Source organism: Mesoplodon bidens (genome assembly GCF_964165515.1).
Source record: "Mesoplodon bidens genome assembly, chromosome: 14".
NCBI classification, from domain to species: domain Eukaryota; kingdom Metazoa; phylum Chordata; class Mammalia; order Artiodactyla; family Ziphiidae; genus Mesoplodon; species Mesoplodon bidens.
In genome coordinates, this window is record NC_138170.1 from 86,674,338 (window position 1) to 86,697,689 (window position 23,352).

Sequence of the window (23,352 nt, forward strand, 5' to 3'; positions counted from 1 at the left end):
CCATTTGATGTGCCCTGCGTCTGTGGAGTGCATGAATGGACAGCGAATCATCCCAAATTGAGGAAGTGGACTTTGAGGACAAGATTTAAGACTTTCCCCCCTTTTCCTCTTTTTACAACGAATTATTCCAAATTAAGGAGGTGGACTTAGAGAGCAAGATTTCAGACTTCTCGCCCTTTTCCTCTTTTTACAACGAATTATCCCAAATTGAGGAGGTGGACTTGGAGAGCAAGATTTTTGATTTTTCCCCCTGCTCTCTTTTTGTGAATGTGTATGTGTAATCTTCTGTGTAAGATTCTCTCTGTATAGCTTTGCTTCCACCATATGTCTCAGGGTTCTATCGGTCCGGTTTTTTTTTTTTTTTTTCAATAATTACTTTCTAATTTTAATAACGCTACTATATTTCATACTTTATTCTATTTTACTTTACCTGCTCTTTCTTTTTTTCCTACTCTCCCTTCCTCCCTCCCTCCCTCCGCTCCTCCTTTCCTTCTTTCTTTTTCTTTCCTCCCTCCCACCCTTCTTCTTTCCACTTTCTTTTTCTTTCCTTCCTCCCTCCCTCCTGTCTTTCTTCCTTTCCTTCCTCCCTCCCTCCCTCCTTTCTTTCCTTCTTTCTTTCCATCCTTCCTCCCTCCCTCCCTCCTTTCTTTCTTCCTTCCTTCCTTCCTTCCTTTCTTCCCTTCTTCCTTTCTTTCCCTCTCTCTTTCTTTCTTCTACTAATTCTTTCTTTCTACTTTTTCTCCCTGTTACTCTGAGCCGGGTGGATGAAAGGCTCTTGGTGCTGCAGCCAGGAGCCAGTGCTGTGCCTCTGAAGTGGGAGAGCCAACTTCAGGACACGGGTCCACAAGAGACCTCCCAGCTCCACATAATATCAAGCAGCGAAAATCTCCCAGAGATCTCCATCCCAACACCAGCACCCAGCTTCAGTCAACGACCAGCAAGCTACAGTGCGGGTCACCCTATGCCAAGCAACTAGCAAGGCAGGAACACAACCCCACCCATTAGCAGAGAGGCTACCTAAAAACATAATAAGGCCATAGGCACCCCAAAACACACCACCAGACGTGGACCTGTCCACCAGAAAGACAAGATCGAGCCTCAACCACCAGAGCACAGGAATTAGTCCCCCCCACCAGGAAGCCTACACAACCTACTGAAACAACCTTAGCCACTGGGGTCAGACACCAAAAACAACGGGAACTACGAATCTGCAGCCGGCAAAAAGGAGACCCCAAACACAGTAACATAAGCAAAATGAGAAGGCAGAAAAACACACAGCAGGTGAAGGAGCAAGATAAACACCTACCAGACCTAACAAATGAAGAGGTAATAGGCAGTCTACCTGAAAAAGAATTCAGAATAATGATAGTAAAGCTGATCCAAGATTCTATTTCCATGATCCATAATCTTGGAAATAGAATAGACAACATGCAAGAAACAGTTAACAAGGACCTAGAAGAACTAAAGATGAATCAAGCATCGATTAAAAACACAATAAATGAAATGAAAAATACTCTAGATGGGATCAATAGCAGAATAACTGAGGCAGAAGAACGGATAAGTGAGGTGGAAGATAAAATAGTGGAAATAACTGATGCAGAGCAAAATAAAGAAAAAAGAATGAAAAGAACAGAGGAGAGTCTCAGAGATCTCTGGGACAACATTAAACGCACCAACATTCGAATTATAGGGGTTCCAGAAGAAGAAGAGAAAAAGAAAGGGACTGAGAAAATATTTGAAGAGATTATAGTTGAAAACTTCCCCAATATGGGAAAGGAAATAGTTAATCAAGTCCAGGAGGCACAGAGAGTCCCATACAGAATAAATCCAAGGAGAAATACACCAAGACACATATTAATCAAACTGTCAAAAATTAAACACAAAGAAATCATATTAAAAGCAGCAAGGCAAAAACAACAAATAACACACAAGGGAATCCCCATAAGGTTAACAGCTGATCTCTCAGCAGAAACCCTACAAGCCAGAAGGGAGTGGCAGGACATAATTAAAGTGATGAAGGAGAGAAACCTGCAACCTAGATTACTCTACCCAGCAAGGATCTCATTCAGATTTGATGGAGAAATTAAAACCTTTACAGACAAGCAAAAGCTGAGAGAGTTCAGCACCACCAAACCAGCTTTACAACAAATGCTAAGAAACACAACAGAAGGAATATACCTACAATAACGAACCCAAAGCAATTAAGGAAATGGGAATAGGAACATACATATCAATAATTACCTTAAATGTAAATGGACTAAATGCTCCCACCAAAAGACACAGAGTGGCTGAATGGATACAAAAACAAGACCCATATATATGCTGTCTACAAGAGACCCACTTCAGACCTAGAGACACATACAGATTGAAAGTAAAGGGATGGAAAAAGATATTCCATGCAAATGGAAATCAAAAGAAAGCTGGAGTAGCAATTCTTATATCAGACAAAATAGACTTTAAAATAAAGACTATTAGAAGAGACAAGGAAGGACACTACATAACGATAAAGGGATCGATCCAAGAAGAAGATATAACAATTGTAAATATTTATGCACCCAACATAGGAGCACCTCAATACATAAGGCAAATACTAACAGCCATAAAAGGGGAAATCGACAGTAACACAATCATAGTAGGGGACTTTAACACCCCACTTTCACCAATGGACAGATCATCCAAAATGAAAATAAATAAGGAAACACAAGCTTTAAATGATACATTAAACGAGATGGACTTAGTTGATATTTATAGGACATTCCATCCAAAAACAACAGAATACACATTTTTCTCAAGTGCTCATGGAACATTCTCCAGGATAGATCATATCTTGGGTCACAAATCAAGCCTCGGTAATTTTAAGAAAATTGAAATTGTATCAAGTATCTTCTCCGACCACAATGCTATGAGACTAGACATCAATTACAGGAAAAGATGTGTAAAAAATACAAACACATGGAGGCTAAACAATACACTACTCAATAACGAAGTGATCACTGAAGAAATCAAAGAGGAAATTAAAAAATACCTAGAAACAAATGACAATGGAGACACGACGACCCAAAACCTATGGGACGCAGCAAAAGCAGTCCTAAGGGGGAAGTTTATAGCAATACAATCCCACCTTAAGAAACAGGAAGCATTTCGAGTAAACAACCTGACCCTGCACCTAAAGCAATTAGAGAAAGAAGAACAAAAGTACCCCAAAGCTAGCAGAAGGAAAGAAATCATAAAGATCAGATCAGAAATAAATGAAAAAGAAATGAAGGAAACGATAGCAAAGATCAACCAAACTAAAAGCTGGTTCTTTGAGAAGATAAACAAAATTGACAAACCATTAGCCAGACTCATCAAGAAAAGAAGGGAGAAGACTCAAATCAATAGAATTAGAAATGAAAAAGGAGAAGTAACAACTGACACTGCAGAAATACAAAAGATTATGAGAGATTACTATAAGCAACTCTATTCCAATAAAATGGACAACCTGGAAGAAATGGACACATTCTTAGAAATGCACAACCTGCCAAGACTGACTCAGGAAGAAATAGAAAATATGAATAGACCAATCACAAGCACTGAAATTGAAACTGTGATTAAAAATCTTCCATCAAACAAAAGCCCAGGACCAGATGGCTTCACAGGTGAATTCTATCAAACATTTAGAGAAGAGCTAACACCTATCCTTCTCAAACTCTTCCAAAATATAGCAGAGGGAGGAACACTCCCAAACTCATTCTACGAGGCCGACATCACCTTGATACCAAAACCAGGCAAGGATGTCACAAAGAAAGAAAACTACAGGCCAATATCACTGATGAACCTAGATGCAAAAATCCTCAACAAAATACTAGCAGACAGAATCCAAGAGCACATTAAAAGGATCATACACCATGATCAAGTGGGGTTTATCCCAGGAATGCAAGGATTCTTCAATATACGCAAATCAATCAATGTAATACACCATATTAGCAAGTTGAAGGAGAAAAACCATATGATCATCTCAATAGATGCAGAGAAAGCTTTTTTTTTTTTTTTTCTTTTTGCGGTATGCGGGCCTCTCACTGTTGTGGCCTCTCCCGTCGCGGAGCACAGGCTCCGGATGCGCAGGCCCAGTGGCCATGGCTCACGGGCCCAGCCGCTCCGCGGCATATGGGATCCTCCCAGACTGGGGCACGAACCCGTATCCCCTGCATCGGCAGGCGGACTCTCAACCACTGCGCCACCAGGGAGGCCCGCAGAGAAAGCTTTTGACAAAATTCAACACCCATTTATGATAAAAACCCTGCAGAAAGTAGGTATAGAGGGATCTTTCCTCAACATAATAAAGGCCATATATGACAAACCCACAGCCAACATTGTCCTCAATGGTGAAAAACTGAAACCATTTCCACTAAGATCAGGAACAAGACAAGGCTGCCCACTCTCACCACTCTTATTCAACATAGTTTTGGAAGTTTTAGCCACAGCAATCAGAGAAGAAAAGGAAATAAAAGGAATCCAAATTGGAAAAGAAGAAGTAAAGCTGTCACTGTTTGCAGATGACATGATACTATACATAGAGAATCCTAAAGATGCTACCGAAAAACTACTAGAGCTAATCAATGAATTTGGTAAAGTAGCAGGATATAAAATTAATGTACAGAAATCTCTGGCATTCCTGTACACTAATGATGAAAAATCTGAAAATGAAATCAAGAAAACACTCCCATTTACCATCGCAACAAAAAGAATAAAATATCTAGGAATAAACCTACCTAAGGAGACAAAAGACCTGTATGCAGAAAACTATAAGACACTGATGAAAGAAATTAAAGATGATACAAATAGATGGAGAGATATACCATGCTCCTGGATTGGAAGAATCAATATTGTGAAAATGACTCTACTACCCAAAGCAATCTACAGATTCAATGCAATCCCTATCAAACTACCAATGGCATTTTTCACAGAACTAGAACAAAAAATTTCAAAATTTGTTTGGAAAAACAAAAGGCCCCGAATAGCTAAAGCAATCTTGAGAACGAAAAACGGAGCTGGAGGAATCAGGCTCCCTGACTTCAGACTATACTACAAAGCTACAGTAATTAAGACAGTCTGGTACTGGCATAAAAACAGAAAGATAGATCAGTGGATCAGGATAGAAAGCCCAGAGATAAACCCACGCACATATGGCCAACTTATCTTTATCTTTGATAAAGGAGGCAGGAATGTACAGTGGAGAAAGGACAGCCTCTTCAATAAGTGGTGCTGGGAAAACTGGACAGGGACATGTAAAAGTTTGAGATTAGATCATTCCCTAGCACCATACACAAAAATAAGCTCAAAATGGATTAAAGACTTAAATGTAAGGCCAGAAACTATCAAACTCTTAGAGGAAAACATAGGTAGAACACTCTATGACATAAATCACAGCAAGATCCTTTTGGACCCACCTCCTAGAGAAATGGAAATAAAAACAAAGATAAACAAATGGGACCTAATGAAACTTCAAAGCTTTTGCACAGCAAAGGAAACCATAAACAAGACCAAAAGACAACCCTCAGAATGGGAGAAAATATTTGCAAATGAAGCAACTGACAAAGGATTAATCTCCAAAATTTATAAACAGCTCATGCAGCTCAATAGCAAAAAAACAGACAACCCAATCCAAAAATGGGCAGAAGACTTAAATAGGCATTTCTCCAAAGAAGATATACAGACTGCCAACAAACACATGAAAGAATGCTCAACATCATTAATCATTAGAGAAATGCAAATCAAAACTACAATGAGATATCATCTCACACCAGTCAGAATGGCCATCATCAAGAAATCTAGAAACAATAAATGCTGGAGAGGGTGTGGAGAAAAGGGAACCCTCTTGCACTGCTGGTGGGAATGTGAATTGGTACAGCCACTATGGAGAACGGTATGGAGGTTCCTTAAAAAACTACAAATAGAACTACCATATGACCCAGCAATCCCACTACTGGGCATATACCCTGAGAAAACCATAATTCAAAAAGAGATATGTACCAAAATGTTCATTGCAGCTCTATTCACAATAGCCCGGAGCTGGAAACAACCTAAGTGTCCATCATCGGATGAATGGATAAAGAAGATGTGGCACATATATACAATGGAATATTACTCAGCCATAAAAAGAAACGAAACTGAGCTATTTGTAATGAGGTGGATAGACCTAGAGTCTGTCATACAGAGTGAAGTTAGTCAGAAAGAGAAAGACAAATACCGTATGCTAACACATATATACGGAATTTAAAAAAAAAATGTCATGAAGAACCTAGGGGCAAAACGGGAATGAAGACGCAGACCTACTTGAGAATGGACTTGAGGATATGGGGAGGGGGAAGGGTGGGCTGTGACAAGGCGAAAGAGAGGCATGGACGTGTATACACTACCAAACGTAAGGTAGATAGATAGTGGGAAGCAGCCGCAGAGCACAGGGAGATCAGCTCGGTGCTTTGTGACCGCCTGGAGGGGTGGGATGGGGAGGGTGGGAGGGAGGGAGATGCATGAGGGAAGGGATGTGGGAACAGATGTATATGTATGACTGATTCACTTTGTTATAAAGCAGAAACTAATTAAAAAAATAAATAAATAAACTTTAAAAAAAAAAAAGGAGCAACAGAAAAAAAAAAAAAAAGCTGTTAATGTAATTAATGAGATTAATAGATTCATAACAAAATAAATGACAAACGCTAATGATTATCCAATAGATGCGATGAAATAATTCAATAATGTTCAATACCCATTCAAGATAAATATTCTTAGCAAACAAGGAATAAACTAATAGAGGATGTTAAAAATAATTGCTTGGAAGAAAAGTCAACAAGAAAATGTTTAAAACATTCCCTTTAGGAGCAAGAATAAGATAAGAATACTCACTGTCACCACTCCTATTCAATACTGAACTATAAAAAAAAAGAGAAGAAAAAACTGAAAAGATAAAAGGATGGAAAAGGAAGAACATTGTGCATAGAAAGGCTAAAAGAATAAATAGTTAATTTATTAGGATCTAAGGGAGTTTAGAAAGTTTGCTGGACAAGAAATCAATATGTAAATGTCAGCGACATTTTTGTAACCAGCAATAAATGTTAGAAAATATAAACCTATAATTCTCCATACCAACAATAACAAAAACACGTAAAGAAGAAAATCTAGCAAAAGATGTATAAGTTCTTTATGGAGTATATTAAATGGCATTGAAAGACATTGGTCATCTTTTCTGTGGTCTTTTTGTGACTACTGAGAATGATATCTTTTTTGAAATGATATATTCTAACACATAAAACACCTAATAAGTAGAGGAGAATGCCCACGTTCATGGATAGGAAAGCTTGACAGTATAACACACACTCCACATGTGACTGACACCACTCCCACCAACAGGTGAGTGTACATTCCCTTCCCTTGAATCTAAGAGGGATCCTGTGATGGGCCCCACCACAGAGAATGGTGGAAATGATGCTTTTGTGTCTTCTGAGGCTAGATGGTGAAAGGATGCATCTTCAGCCTGGATCTCTTGGGACACATGCTTTGGAGCCCTGAGCCAACATATAGACAGTCCTGCTACCCTGATGGCGGGGAGACCATGTGGAAAGATTATGGAGAGGGAAGTGCTCGGGAGCCCCACCGGGGGCAGCGCTCAGCAGATTTCATCTGCCCAACCCAGGTGCCCAACATGAGTTCTGAGCCCTGGAGCTGACACCAAGGAAAGGGGAGATGAGCCACCCCCACCAGACCTCACCCAGACCACAGATTGGTGGGTAAAATAAAGACTTGCAGCCACCAAGCTTTGAGGTGGTTTGTAACACAACCATCATAACAAGAACGACATTCTCAGCCCTTTGCTTTCATCAGCTTTGCACATTCTGGGGAAAAAAATAAACAACCTTGTGGAACATGAATTGGGAATAAGTGTGGACATCTTTCCAACGCTGAGTCTTTCCATGACAATGTACACCAAGCCAAATCCTTTTCTCTTTATCTATTGAAGTGATATATGTTTTCCTCCCACTTAGTCATTGAAATGTGCTGAGTTACATATATTTTTTCCTAATGATAAATGTCTTTGCATTCCTATGATAATCCCACTTTGTCAGAATGAAATTTTATATACACTTTTGGAATTGGTTTGCTAATATTTTACTTAAGAAGGTTCAGTCTATGTTCGTAAGAGATTAGTATATAATTTTTTTGATAGGACATCAAGGTAACATTGAGCACATAAAATGAACCGGCACATTTTTCTTCTTATTCTGCTCTCACAATTGGAATGCGTGTCCCTTGAACGTTTGCTGCAACCTGCAGAGAATTGTCCTTAGGCCTAGTGTTTGGGGCAGGTGGTTTGTTTTAGGATAAATTAAACTACTGATACAATACCTTTAATGTTAAAAGTATATTTAAATTGCCTATTTGTTCTTGTCTCAGTTCAGGTAAATTTTATGTTTTCTAAGAAGTACACTAAAATATTTTATCTTTTTCCATTCTTGAGTAGTAGTTTACCCTTGTATAAAGCCCTAAGTTGATCGTTATTTTCTCTTAGCACTTTGAAGATATTTTCTTTGTCATATCTTCTGTTGTTTCAGTTGACACTCTGCTGTCTTCCTAACTGTAGCTTTTATGTAGGTGACCGGTCTTTTCCGTCTTCTAAAATTCTCTTTGTCTTTGGTGTTCTGCTGTTTCATTATCAATGTTTCTACATGCAGATTTATGGGCTGCTTTGGGCTTATTGGAAATCATTGAATCTGAGTTGTCATGGTTCTTTTTATACTGTATACTTGTCAATATTCTTTCCATTTTTCTCTGTTTTGAATTTCATCTTATGTGTATTTGACCCTTTCATGGTCCTCAATGTCCCAGCCTCTCTTGTATTTTCCATCTCTTCTTTGCTCTACAATGTACTCTGTAATTTTCTCAGCTTAACATTTCAGGTCATGGATTTATTGTTTCATTTCACTGTAATCAACCCAATCAGTTTTTTTGTTTTACTAAGATTTTGTTTTATTTCTAAAAGTTATGTGGCTTATTTTGCATATCTGCTATGCTAGCTTCATAATGTTTTTTTTACTAGTTATGTTTCACTGTGTTTTTAAAGCTCCCTTTGACTTTTTTATTTTAATCATCTTGAGGAGCAGATCCTCCTTGACCCTGGTCATGCTGACGTGTTTTGTAATTGCGGATTGTGAGCCTGTTGTATGTGGCTTCATCTTGATACACTGTGCACCCTGATTGAGGTGTGTCTCCAGATGGTTTATGCTTCCTTCTGCCAGGCATTTCACCAGCCTGGTCAGCCTGTATTACTTTTCATGTTCATTTCTCAGTCCAGATTCCCACATCATGGAGAGAATAAATTCAAAGCTCAAACCTACATAAGGCCTATGGTTACAAAATCTCCATAGAAATTTTGTTTCTGTACCTCCCCAAACCTAGATCAAGAAAAACAATGTTCCTTTATTTTCTAGTCTTCAATTTAAAATTTTTCAAACATCCAGAAAAGTTGGGAGGATAGTGTAATGACTGCACATCTACCCATGACTAGGATTGCAGGTGGTCCTCCCTATTGTCACATCTATGACCTTCTTTTATCCCCCCCTGGATATCACAGGACCCAGCACATTCAGAAGCACCCCAAGGGTTTTTTGAATGGAACTGAGTAAATAAAATCACACCCCTATTTTATCATGATCAAATCCACATGTACACACTCTTTTTTGCAATTAAAATTTTGCAGTTTGCTTTCAGTTCTTAGTTCCAAATTAAAGAAGTGACTTTGAAGAAACAACCCCTTGTGTTTGTGGTGTCTCTGTGTGAGCAGGAACCAAGGGGGCATCAGGTCCAGTAATGTTACGCCAGATAAGTTTTCCTGTGGCAACATGAGCTGTTGATATTTCTAAAGGGAAAACGCATCTCTGCTTTCCTAAACTGCCATCTCTGCAGCCCTCATTGACCATGTATCCTGATATACACACGAGCACCCATCACCAACTGTGATGGATGTCACAGTGTCAAAAGCCTCAGAGCCGTGGACACATTTGACACCTGAGTTCAACTGCACATGGTGCAAGTTTGATCCTCAAAGTCCCAAATCAAGTCCCGGGCTCGGACATTGTCCCAGGCAGCGCTGCCCAGCTCCAGCAAATGGCACGCATCTTGGCACACAGGGCTGCCTCTTACCAGCCAGCAGCAACCCGTGATCCCAGGTGTAAACTGGACGGATTTTCTTTACGTCTGCCCGGGCTGGCAATTCCAAATATGCAGGTTCTTGAAAGCAGTGGCTTTCCTTTAAAAAGTTGTTTGGGATCTTTATTTTTTGGTTCCCCTCCCGATGTCACTCACACACGCACACACGCACACACAGGTCTCATGCCTGCCGGTCAGGAATACCCTCACTCAACTCACCCCTCTGGTCCTCCTTCCCTTCTTGCACTTCCCCCTCTTCCCTGACCCCTCACCCACTGTCCTCGAGGCTGTGGTGGCACTTGCTGCTCCGGGTCCCTGGAGGAAGGACTGAGGGGGACTGATGGGGGAGCGTCCGCTGATGTGCACCCACCCATGTGCCCCCGCAGGCCTGCACGCCCTCGGTGGGTCTGTGGACGCGACTGGCCGAAACACAGGTGGGACAAGTGTGGGTGGGAGGACATCATGCTGAACACCACACGGAGCACCATCCAATGCGGGGATGATGTCGGCTGTGACCACAGGCTGGAGGGGCACCTGCTTTTGCCCTGAATCCCTCTGGCTTCTTCCAGGTTTAGGACCATGTCCAGAATAAACTCTGTAAAAATTGTTATCCCCGTGGGTAAATAACTCATTGGGTAAAATGCCAACGTGGATTCAATATTCTAACAGTAAGTGTGACTTGTTTGCCCCACCTCTGCCTGTGAGGGCACCAGAACGAGGAATGCGAAGAGGAGACGGGAACTGACGTTTGTCAGACAAAGGCCTCGTGCCACTTCCCGTCCTGGGCTCTGTCTTTGATGCAGACTGGACCACAGGGCGGCAGCATCCCGTGGTGGTGGGGTGGGGGGTGTCCATCCTACTCCACAGACAATGCAGCAAGCTTGGAGAGGCTGAGGCGCTGACCCAGAGCTGGTGGGAGGTGGCGGAGCTGGGATGCAAGTCCAGACCCACAGCTCTGGCTCCTCCAGTGACTCCGTCCTCTGGGCCAGATTCCAGACCTGGATCCTAGTCCTGCTCTACCATGGACCCAACGTGTCACTTCATTTTTCTTAGAGCCTCAGTTTGCTCATCTGCAAAAGGGGAAGATAAACACCGCCTCCCAATGAGACTGTCGTCAGATTTAAATGAGCCCACCTCGTATGTAGGTACAAGATGAGCTGGGCCGCACACAGGGAGGACCCGGCAGGTGTGACAGAAGTGCCCATCGGCACTTTCCTGGCCACACCTGGGAGGAACCCAACGTGGTCCAGGGAAGTTAAGGAAGCAGGTAGTGGACACAGAAGCGAGGAGTTACAACTTGGAGGTTGGAGAGTGGCAATCTGTGTAAGTGTTGGCCTCAGAAATCACTGCCCACCACAGCAACTCTAAGCAAGCATATCCTGCTCAAATGGAAAGAGGAGGGCAACGTCTAATGGTCCCCGGAGTGGCCGTGAGGTGGCATCACACGGTGAGGTGGCCGGAACTGCTCCTGCCTCGTCCCTGCAAGAGCTGGGCTGCTGAGGGCAGAACTGAGTCCCCCAAGTCCGGGCCAGAGTCTCTGCAAAGCTGCCGCAGCAGAGATGGTCAGATGCTTGGAAGAGTAAGCCTGTCTGCATTCTGGCTTGTAAATCAGCAGAAATGCCTCCGTTTCTATGCCCATCAATACAGTTTCCAACCATGAACAGGCCATCTGCACATGTAAATAGCATCCAACCTGAGTCTCTCCATCTCTCTGTCCAAGACCTCAGGCTCTGGTCCTGTCCTCACCACCACCACGCCTGCACCTGCCACGTGGCTGCCCCGAGAAAACATTTATGAAAGAACAGCATCTTATTTTGAGCACTCACATCCTATGTCCTCTGGTTGTCATTTGATTTATCCAGACAAAGACAGGTTTGCCCTTTTCTTTTGCGTATCTGACAAGGCCTAAAGGTAATCCAAACATCATACCGGCGATCTACCCACGAGGTCATTCCACTGTGCTTGAACAGAAAATTCTACCCCTCACCCTACACACACACAATTCTGGATTCCCAGCTGTGGAGTTTTAAATAATTTGACAACGTGGAAACTTGAAAGGTGATATTTCTTTTAGATCAAGAACATGTTGCTAGATTGAAGACAGAGAGGAAATGCACAAACTGTTCCATAACATTTTGTAATATTTTTCTTATTTTTTTCTATTTGTTTCTTTCCAATGGTTCTAAGATATATTAGGCTGCTTATTGGTCATGATGTACTTATATAAAGAGCTTTCATATCTTGTGGAGCTCAGTCTGGCTCCAACAGAAATCTATTCATCATGACTAAGTAAGTAAGAGAGATGTTTTTGCTAGGGAGTACTCACTACATTGCATTAGTTTTATTTGAAGGAAAGAAAAAAGGCATTTTCATGTCTGAATTTCCATACATTTTTTTTGCTCAGAAAACAGATTGACTGATTGACCTAGGAAATGTTCACGGAAGCTCAAGGGATTAAAGCAAGAAACAGCTATATGTGTCTGCTATGAAAAAATAAATGAAACAAAGCCATGACTTTGGTTACTTTGGACTTAATAAAATTTCTTTTTTGGAAATTTTGTTTTCCTTCAGAATGAAGACTGAATAAATACAATTTACATTGGGGATCAGGAGACTTGCCAGACACGTACCTGTGGGCAACTCAAGTGACCGTTCTGAGCTTCACTCTCCCCTTCTGAGTAACACCTCCCTGCCTTACCTCATCGCTATGAAGACAGAAGACAATACACAGAGGAGGAAGAGTTCATTCAATGGTGGTCGTTGTTTTCTTGGCATCTTCATTACTACCATGACAATGAGGATTAAAACTCAAACAATTAAGACATAAAGAAGGAAAAGCACACTAAGCCCAACTCCTGGACCAGCAGGTGTTCGCTAAGTGCGGTTGTTGCTTCTCTTGAGGTGACACTGCCTTCGCACCCCCGGGAAGCCCGCCCCAGGCTGTCTGGAAGCTGGGATTCCCTTTTTCTTAATTTAATTTTTATTTTATATTGGAGTAGAGTTGATTTACAACGTTGTGTTAGTATCTGCTGTCCAGCAAAGTGATTCAGTTATACACATACATGCACCTATTCTTTTTCAGATTACTTCCCCATGTAGGTCATCACAGAGTATTGAGTAGAGGTCCCTGTGCTGTACAGTAGGGCCTTGTTGATTACCTGTTTTACGTACAGTAGTGTGTGGTTTCCTTTGTAACATGGTATCATTTCTCTTCGAGGGGCATCTTTCTTTCGGGAGATCAGTCCAAATTGAGGGAGGTAAAGATGCCTCCTGACCAGGCTGGGCCCAGATGGCAGGACAGCACGGGTCCCAGAAGCCCCAAACCCATCCGCTGAACACACTGGGGGATGCGGCAGAAATGGCCATCCAGCTTCAGCTTGTTGAGAAGGGAGGCACCTGCCACCAACGCACGATGGTGAGGTCTGTCTGAGCGCCTTCCCTCCCTTGTGTCTGTCTCCTCCTGGGCTCTGCACATCCCCATGTGACCAGGAGCCCTTCAGCCGCTCAGTGTCTTTGGTTCCAAGACCACGTCAAGCCTCTAGCCCCCCCCGTCCCCCTGTCCTCTCACGCGCCCTGGGCCCCAACTCCTCTCCACTACCTGTCTCTCTCCAGCTCCACTGAGCTCTCTCTTTCCTTCTCTACTCCAAAGTGTCACTGTTGGAAAACACGAGAGACTAAAACTCAAACCGTAAAGAAGATGGATCATGACCTGTCGGTGACTCAGTGCAACACCTGGAGAAAAGTATCACTCAGCCCCCAGCCCCTCCCCACCAGGCCAGAGGGACCTCAGTACAGAACCCAGCCCCACCGCTAACGACAGGCACAGGAGTAACAATAACGCAACAGTTTTACACACTAACTATTCCAGTGCTAAACAAAGCACTCTGTGAATTATCTTCTTTCACCCTCACAGTGGAGAAGCTGGCCTGGGCGAGCCCAAGGACAGGGGTGCTCTGGTGGGTGCCCACAGCGCTTGGCTTCCCAAGGGGAGGTGTGTGAACAGGACAGTGTTTGAATCAGAACCCCCTCTGCTTTCCCAGGGGCACAGAGGAAGGTGACAGCAACCCCCTGCTGTGCGTCAGCCAGGATGCCAGGCCTGGAGATCCTGGGCAAGTCACTCACTCTCAAGACTAAAGTGGAATCATGCTAGACAAGCTTTATGGTTTTTTTTAAGGTTCCTAGGTCTTTAGGGACTTATACTTTATATCGAGAGAGCTTCATCTAATGAGATGTTAATATCTTTACATGAAGTAGGAGCAAGTATCAGCATAATCATCGGCAAACATTTATTTCGCAGTCTGTCCAACTTGATAGCCAGGTTGAGTGTGTTATAAATCAACACCGTCCACGAATACGTCCGATTCTCCCCTTTCTGCAAATGTAGGATCGTGCTTCCTTCCTCTGAAGTTGGACAGGGTCACCTGACTCACTTTGGCCATCAAGGTATGGGCAGAGGTAGCTGTGTTTCTTCCAGACAGACGCCTTTAAAAACTAAGACAGGATTCACCATTTCCCCTTCCCCTTGGCCTCATGGCAGGTGATGTTCCAGAGCCACTGCCCACCAGGTTGGGATATATGCTTGAGCGAGAAATACACCTCTGAGGCGGGGGTTGAGGGTTGCTACGCAGCATAGTCCAGACTGTCCTGGCTGATACACTGAGCATCTTCCAAGTGCCAGGCACAGTTCTAGGCTCAGGAGATGCAGCTGGTCAGGGCAGCTGCTGTTGGAGAGAAGCAAGGCCCACTTGGTGAGAAAGCAGCACCGGGGTATTTCAGGAAGACAGCTGAGGAGCTAAAGGAGGTAGGATGGGACAGCCTAAGACGCTGGGCTGTGGTGCGTTGGGGTCAAGAGTCTGCATCCACGTGCGGCCAGCAGAGAGAACCTGGCCTCCTCTTGGTGTCATGCTACTCAGACAGCACACCACACATTCACGGAGGGGACTGTTGACGTGTGTGGACACCGTGTGCACTGGCCAGTCCATCTACAAAGAGGAGAATAGTGACCCAGAGCAGGCAGGACACTCAGTTCTTGCATGCAGTCTGGAGACATTCCTCCGAATGGGTCATCTCCTGTACACAGAGCACACTAGGTCCTGAGCGCACCTTTGCTGGGAATGCAACTGTCTACCTGGACGAAACATTCACGCAGCCACGTTTCAGGTTTTCAGGGCAGCTTCCATGCTACACAGCTTTTTGGCCTGCATTTCTGAGTTTGAACCAAGACACGGGGAAGAGTGAATGACGATGAGAACAGCAAGGAAAGCGAGCAGAGAGCAGACAGAGCACAGCAGCCCTGACCCTGCAGCTGGCGTGTTCTCTGCAGTGTCAGCTGGTCCTAGACTTCCTGCATCCTTATGCTTATTTAAAGTCTCCAAAATATCTCGCCCCTAACCACACACGCAGCACAACTTGCTACTGATAAGGCAGCAGGTAACCAACTACTGTTTTGCATCCTGAAATGAAAATTTTAGAATGCACGCTACTTTCTATTTCTAATTACTGCACTATATACAACCCAGAAAGATGGTGAATTGATAAAATATGCAAATGAGCCAACAATTCATAGAATACATTAAAATTTCCATTTAAACTGTTAATTAAGCTGTACACATTTGCAAATGTAAACATTAACCCTCAGGAAAAAATATTTTTTTAAACTATAACATAATTGGAAACTCCACAATAATATATAACAGAGCAGGGATCGTTACACCGAAGGGTACCCTACCGCTATAAACTTGAAAAGAATGTTTCCACAGAGTTGCTGCTTCCTCTGAGCTGCTCCAGCGACGCTTGCCCTGGGTCCACGTAAAGCCCTGTGTTCATTCTCTCCTCCACATAGGCAGTTGTGCGTGTGTCCATCTCCTTAGCCAGAAGGCTATGCCCCAAGGACCAGAACCAAGCCTCGATCACCTTGGCATCCCTACTAGGGCCCAGCTGGTCCTCCTTCACACAGCAGGAGCTTGCTGAGGTCAGTTGAACTGGCTGAAACTCAGCAGTGTGGAATTAGACTGAATTGAACTGAATCGAACGGAAATGGTTTACACGTAGTGCTCTGATGTCTGTGGATTTCCATCTTAGAAGCTAAGTAAGTACATCCAAATTTTCTCCTCTTCAGCCTCCACGCAGATGAAGTGTCTCAGGCCAACCAACGTGCAAGCAGGATCGAATGGATTAGAAGATGTTCATGGCTGGAACCGTCCACAAACTGAGCAAACAATGTTGCCTGTCCACACCATCTTCCCACCCAGGAAGTGTTGAAGCCCCATGCCTGGATGGAGGGACTGTGCACCTGGACCCATTAGGCCAGCCTCCCTCACCCAGCTCCTCTTTACACAAGATGCTCTAGGCTAACGGGAAGCCAAATGATGGCGGATCCTGGCTCTTTCAAAAAGCTGCCATTGGGGACTTCCCTGGCAGTACAGTGGTTAGGACTCCATGCTTCCAGTGCAGGGAACGCAGGTTCAATCCCTGGTCAGGGAACTAAGATCCCACATGCCTTGCAGGGGTGGGGACAAAACAATAAATTTTAAAAAAGAAGAGTTTAAAAATTATTTTTTAAAAGCTGCCATTACCCATTATTATCATCAGTTTCTCCACAAAAAAAGCTGCCATTACCCATTATTATCATCAGTTTCTCCACGAGTCATGTTAGAATTTATGCCAGGAAAAAGTTGGCTTTCATGAAAAGCATAGTTAGGGGTGTTTCATCTGACAATGAAAAACACAAAACCTATTGACTATTTTTACCCAGTTTTGTCCACAGTGCTAAGGAAGCTTAGAGCTGAACATAATATTCAAGAGAGGTGATCCTCTGCTAGCCAATTCTTGGTGCATTATTGCCACTTTTCTGCTATTTATTTCCTTACTTCTCTTTTTAAAATATTTATTTGGTTGTGCTGGGTCTTAGTTGTGGCAGGCGGGCTCCTTAGTTGTGGTAGGCGGGCTCTTTAGTGTGGCATGTGAACTCTTAGTTGCAGCATGCATGTGGGACCTAGTTCCCCAACCAGGGATCAAACCCAGGCCCCCTGCGTTGGGAGTGCAGAGCCTTACCCACTGCGCCACCAGGGAAGTCCCCTTCCTCCTCTTTTCCTGTATTCTCTACTGGCATTCATTGGAAATAACCGCAAGTTCTTTTTGATAATAATGGTAAATAATTAGTCACCAAAACAGAACAAATATTTGAATTATCTTAGAGCTCCTGGGCAAGAAAAACTATGCTGCAAATCCAAATGTTGTGATACGCTCCATCGTTTCTTCAGATTACGTCAAAACACATGAACTAAACATATCTAACCAATTATATTGGGAAAATAGGATTACAATTGCAGATTGAGAAAAGACAAGTGATTTGGCAAGCAGTATTAACAATTTTCCCAAAGGCCAATGAATTAATGATCTCTAAATAGGAACCACACTCCCACGCTTCATCAGATTCTCTAATTCCCTCTCCAAGAGATGGATCAATTAATAAGAAAGACAGAGGAGGGAGAAGAAAGGAAGGAATTTATTGTGATGTGAGTACACGCTGTGTACCAAGTGACTGTGTGTACAGTATTCCACATATAGTAACTCTAAAGAGTAGGTTTTGTTATTCTTATTTTATAGATGAGACTCATTTTACTGAAGCTCAGAAATAAGTGACTGGCCAATGTCACAAAGTTGTAAGAAGGCATCAGCATTCCATCCAGCTACAAGTGTTTCCCTCCAAAAGACTCTGTGATGCCCATTAAATTTATGCACATGTTCAAATGTTCTGGGTTCTTCACATTTTTATAATATCTCTTTCTTCCACTAATTGTGAGCAGTAGTTAAAACAGGAACCTGCCCCTTTTGGAAGTAAAGAAATTGGGGCCAGGGCTTCCCTGGTGGTGCAGTGGTTGAGAATCTGCCTGCCAATGCAGGGGACACGGGTTTGAACCCTGGTCTGGGAAGATCCCACATGCCGCAGAGCAACTGGGCCCATGAGCCACAACTACTGAGCCTGCGCGTCTGGAACCTGTGGTCCGCAACAAGAGAGGCCGCGATAGTGAGAGGCCCGTGCACCGCGATGAAGAGTGACCCCCGCTCGCTATAACTAGAGAAAGCCCTCGCGCAGAAACGAAGACCCAACACAGCCAAAAATAAATAAATAAATAAAAGCTGAACTGATGTCCTTCTTCACTAAAGTTGCCTCCTTAATTCATAGAAAGAAAGAAAGAAAGAAAGAAAGAAAGAAAGAAAGAAAGAAAGAAATTGGGGCCAAGAGGTTTAAGTGCCTAGGCTGGCTCCACCCCAGTATTGCATGGTAGAGCCAGACCGTAGGTTCTCTACTGTCAGGAGCGCAACAGCACTCAGGTTCCCTGCACCTGTCCTGCAAAGAAACTAGAACTTGTGCCCCCTAAACCCCACCTTCCTGCTGCCCATCCCAGAGAAGGATGGGGTCGAATGTGTCTGCCTGCAGGTTATGCTCCCAAGAGTGTTCTTGAACAGTATTCTATGGCTCTTCCCCTCACTCTGGACTTGGCCAACTATTCCACTTTAAAGGTTTCAATAAGTCCTTGGGGATAAATGCAGAAATGAATTCTCTCCTCCGGGTGCAATTCCAATGCTTCTAACCTGTGCACCAAGCTCCTAAGCCTTGCGAAAATTCCATTCCTCCTGGCCGTTCAAAAGATAGCAGAGTCGAGAAAAATCTAAAAGTTCCTGGAAAGGGAGGTTAAGTGAATGTCTGGTGGCTGCAAGAAGCAATTAAGACTCGAGTGGAAAGTTCAAGGTGACGCTAAACCTGCCTGTCCCCAAGTCCCTGAAATCCCAGCGCTGCCCTCACCTCAATATATACTGACATATTTCCAATGACGATGAGTATTCAGTAGCGTAAACACCGTAGGCATTTCCTAAATCAATATTAATGGAAGCCCTCAGGCAATCAACATGCAGCTTCCGCTACAAATGGCAGCAACCCCCCAACCTCTAATGAACCCAGATACTCACAAACTCTCTTCCTTGACACAAGCTAAGCTTTAAAGCGTATGAGTAGGATTGCTCTCTTTTCATATATATCCATTTGTAGAGGTAACCACTCTCAACACCCCTAACACAAATACGCCCAGCCTGCCACTCATCGGAGGCTTTGGTTAAACACAAGTACACTGAGCAGGTCATCGTTGTTGTGTCTTTTATTTTTCATAAGTTTAACCATCTCCATCAGGTGGTTCTAATAAACCTGTAACCATCACAACTGTGAGTAGTTGAGTGGCTAAAAGCAAAGGCGTCAGAGCCAGCAGGAGTTCAACCAGGTTGTGCTATGTAACTAGCCAAGTGATATGTGCGAGCCCTTTAACCTCTCTGTGCCCCAGTTTTCTCACCTGTAAATTAGACATCCTTCAGAGTAGCTCACGGGGCTGCAATGAGGGTCAAATGAAATTGTGGAAATACAAGACTTGACATAGGCCCTGCACAGAGAGAGGATTCAATTAATGGTCCTACTGTCGTTAATCCATCTGGAATACATTGATTGAGGAAACAGAAGTGATCTTTTTCTCCTTACTTTAAAGTCGAGGGTATGGTGTGGATGATGTGAATGGTGTGGATGGCGTGGACAGTTTGGGTGGAGCGGCTGGTGTGGACGGTGTGGGTCTTGTGGACCATGTGGACGGAGGGGACGAGCACGAGTCCTCCAGAGAAGGAGTGGGGAGGACAGGGGGCAGGGGATGCAGTGACCAGAAACTGTCATAGGAGGCTTCTTGTTTTCCACAGGTCTTTCTCACGCACATCCTTGGTCTAACGGTTTATGGAAATTTCAAGAACAAACCCCCATTTTGTGGCTCTCCATGGAATGCTGGAGTAAGAGTAGAGCATTAAGAAAGGGGCTCAATTACATAAACGCGAAGCTCCTTCTCATCTTAAGATTGTTGTTTTCTAGGTTCTGTGCTACAGCAGTGAAATCCACAAAGATAATACGGATAAGTCAGTCAGTCCATTACATGCCTTTCACAGTGAGGTTCTGACTTGGGAATTCCAGCTCTTTGGACCAACCCATACTAGATTGTGTTATAAAGACATGGTGGGTTATGTTAGACCATTTTAGGGAAGAGAGAAGGGAATGTGATATTTCTTAGATCATCCATCCAATAAACCCAGACTTTAACAGAGGGCCCCAGAGAAAGAAGGAAGTTTAAGGCATTTTCAGTTTGAACTTGGTTCTGCCCCCAAACCCTAGGAGGTAGGATTGGAAGGCCTGCCCAAGGGCAAGGGATACTGGGGACCAGAGACATTGAGTAACACCTCCAAGGTCACACAGATCACAAATGGTGGTGGCAGCAGTGGAATACAAATCTTTTTTTTTTTTTTTTACTACTCCAGAAAGTAAGAATGACCCCAAGTTTCCAGGGACCCTCGCTGCACCAGTGATGGGGATTTGCTGAGACTAACCAGGTGGGAATTTATTCCAAGTGCCTTCAATAGTTTCATATGAAAGTTATACATGAAATTTCACAGTCTTGTATGAACTAATGTCGCTGTTTCCAAGATGAGTTGCAAGATAACTCTTGTTTGTGTTAGCAAAAGAAAACTTCTTTAGGGGGGATAAAAGAAGAAAAGAAAACACATCAGTTCTCCATCTAAATTGCTGTGAGAAGAAAATATCCTGAATTGAATAACTCAGGACTCGCTCTTTTCCCAAGAGAAAACAAGTTACTTATGAGAAACAAGCTTGAAATCTGTGCACCTGGAGCAGCTTCCAGAGGCTTTTGTCATGACCAGGTTTTTTGTGGGGGAGGGGGTGGGGGGGATGGAAAGAGCTGATCCTCTCTAGGTGGGTAAATAGCGACATCCAGTGGCCAATTAAATTTACCAATCGCAGTCTCTCAATTCAACTATCTTACACAGGAAAAAAATTTAAGAGCATGTATTTTATTATTTGACAGATTTTTACTGAATAACTAGAAGATACTAGATGTTATGATAGACGTTATATAACACCCTTCAGACCTACAGAAATTTCCACACCAAAACCAACACCTAAAAAAGGAACAAAAATATCTGGGGCCCTGAATCTTCTTCCAAATGCCCAAGGTGACCTAGCCAGACGTCAATGAATTACAAGGGAATTAAAAGACTCTGCCTGGGTTCACCACCCCGTCCAGGGCCCAGGTGACCAGCTGAGTGCAAATCACAAAGTCCTGCCCTGTGCACACTGAATCAAATAATAGCTGTTTGCACACATCCACAATTAATCTCAGGACACAGAAAAGTGTACTTAGTTCTGATTTCCCCTGGCCAATCTTTCCATAACTTGGTCGAGCTGCATTATCTTCCACATCTGTGATGAGTAAACTAGCACTTTCATAATTCCGTTATAGATGATTTGGAGAAATCAGCTATAAGAAACCAACCCTAAAAGAAGTTGAAAGACTTGGTTTTCCACTGCGGGCTGTAACCTTGGCATCCTCAGGCAAGATGCTGATCTCGGTGAGGCTGAAGCTCTTCCTTATAAAACGAGGTCATTTCCTTCACCTCACACGCTGTGAGGACTGGATGAAGTTGTCTCTCTTTTTCTGAGCATCCTCAGTGACCTGAGCTCTGTGCCCGCCCAGCTTCGAGCTTCGGCCCCGTCATCACTCAGCAAACGATGACTTCTCTTCCGCTCCATGCCCCAGTTTACTGTCTAAGAGTCAGCGTCCCTGTAAACCTTCCTCCAATTCGACCATGTATGCTTCTACAGAATTTCCCCCTTTCCTACCGCAGCTCAAGCAGGAGCAAAGAGGCCATAAATAACAAGTCGCTTCCAGTATTTACCATTAAATTAGAAAACCTGTGTTTCAAATGTATAAATCGTACCCGTGACAAAGGCATTGAGTCTCGGGTTGCTGTGGTTCCTAGACTTTATTTATGAACTTGGTGTCACACAGAACTTTATTATTTTCATTTTAGATGAAATTCTTCCAAATCTTAAGGCATGTCTGGTTGAAGACTATTGGGCCAAAGAACCAACTATTCCAAAATTTATTCCTTAATGACTTCACCCAAAATAGTAACCAAGTCCTCTTTGCCGCATCTACTGCGAGAATGAAGACCATTCTCAGCAATCAGACTGTCGACATTCCAGAAAATGTCGACATTACTCTGAAGGGACGCACAGTTATTGTGAAGGGCCCCAGAGGCACCCTGCGGAGGGACTTCAATCACATCAATGTAGAACTCAGTCTCCTTGGGAAGAAAAAGAAGAGGCTCCGGGTTGACAAATGGTGGGGGAATAGGAAGGAACTGGCCACTGTTCGCACTATCTGTAGTCATGTACAGAACATGATCAAGGGTGTTACACTGGGCTTCCGTTACAAGATGAGGTCTGTGTATGCTCACTTCCCCATCAACGTTGTTATTCAGGAGAATGGTTCTCTTGTTGAAATCCGAAATTTTTTGGGTGAAAAATACATCCGCAGGGTTCGGATGAGGCCAGGTGTTGCTTGTTCAGTATCTCAAGCCCAGAAAGATGAGTTGATTCTTGAAGGAAATGACATTGAACTTGTGTCAAATTCAGCTGCTTTGATTCAGCAAGCCACAACAGTTAAAAATAAGGATATCAGAAAATTTTTGGATGGTATCTATGTTTCTGAAAAAGGAACAGTTCAGCAGGCTGATGAATAAGATCTGAGTGATCCAGTTACAGAAACTGCAAGAGGCCAGGCTCATGTAATATTTTAAAAATGAATAAAAGCTCTTTTGACTTGGGAAAAAAAAATAGTAACCAAGTCAAAACAAAATAAATTTTGTTCTTTTTTCTGATTTAATTAACCAACGGTTTGACCAAACTCATTGTGCAGGATGAGTTTATGGCATTTGCAACACTGGGGTCCCTTCCCCTCACCACACTGAGCCTGCCCTCCAGAAATAAGAGGGTGATTTGCTTATTCCAGTTGGGAGGTAAAGGGAACACAAAAGTAATATGTGTGACATTTCATTGTGATGTGTCCTCACTCTAAATAAAAACATTATTTAAAAAAACTCCACCTTAAAAAGAAGATAAGTTACAAATGATCAGAGTTGAGACCCCAGAGTCGTTGGATTTCAACCAACATCTTTTAATTAAATATGGAGTACGGCCGCAGGAGAAGCAGTTAATACTTTTAAATAAAGCAATTCTTCATCTTAGAGGAGAAGCATTAAAGATTCATGTTATATATTATACTT

The 23,352-nt window shown here is 43.1% G+C and overlaps 1 protein-coding gene across 1 annotated transcript; it reads left to right on the top strand.

Moving 5' to 3' along the window:
* The first annotated feature begins 22,211 nt into the window (after positions 1 to 22,211).
* On the top strand, positions 22,212 to 22,903 carry LOC308627860 (large ribosomal subunit protein uL6). The gene has a single exon (XM_081254311.1). The coding sequence runs from the start codon at positions 22,231 to 22,233 to the stop codon at positions 22,807 to 22,809; it is 579 nt and encodes a 192-aa protein (XP_081110437.1). The 5' UTR covers positions 22,212 to 22,230; the 3' UTR covers positions 22,810 to 22,903.
* The last annotated feature ends 449 nt before the right edge of the window (positions 22,904 to 23,352 follow it).

Coding starts and splice junctions, on each gene's coding strand:
- LOC308627860 (XM_081254311.1), top strand. CDS start 22,231: ATGAAGACCATTCTCAGCAATCAGACTGTCGACATTCCAGAAAATGTC.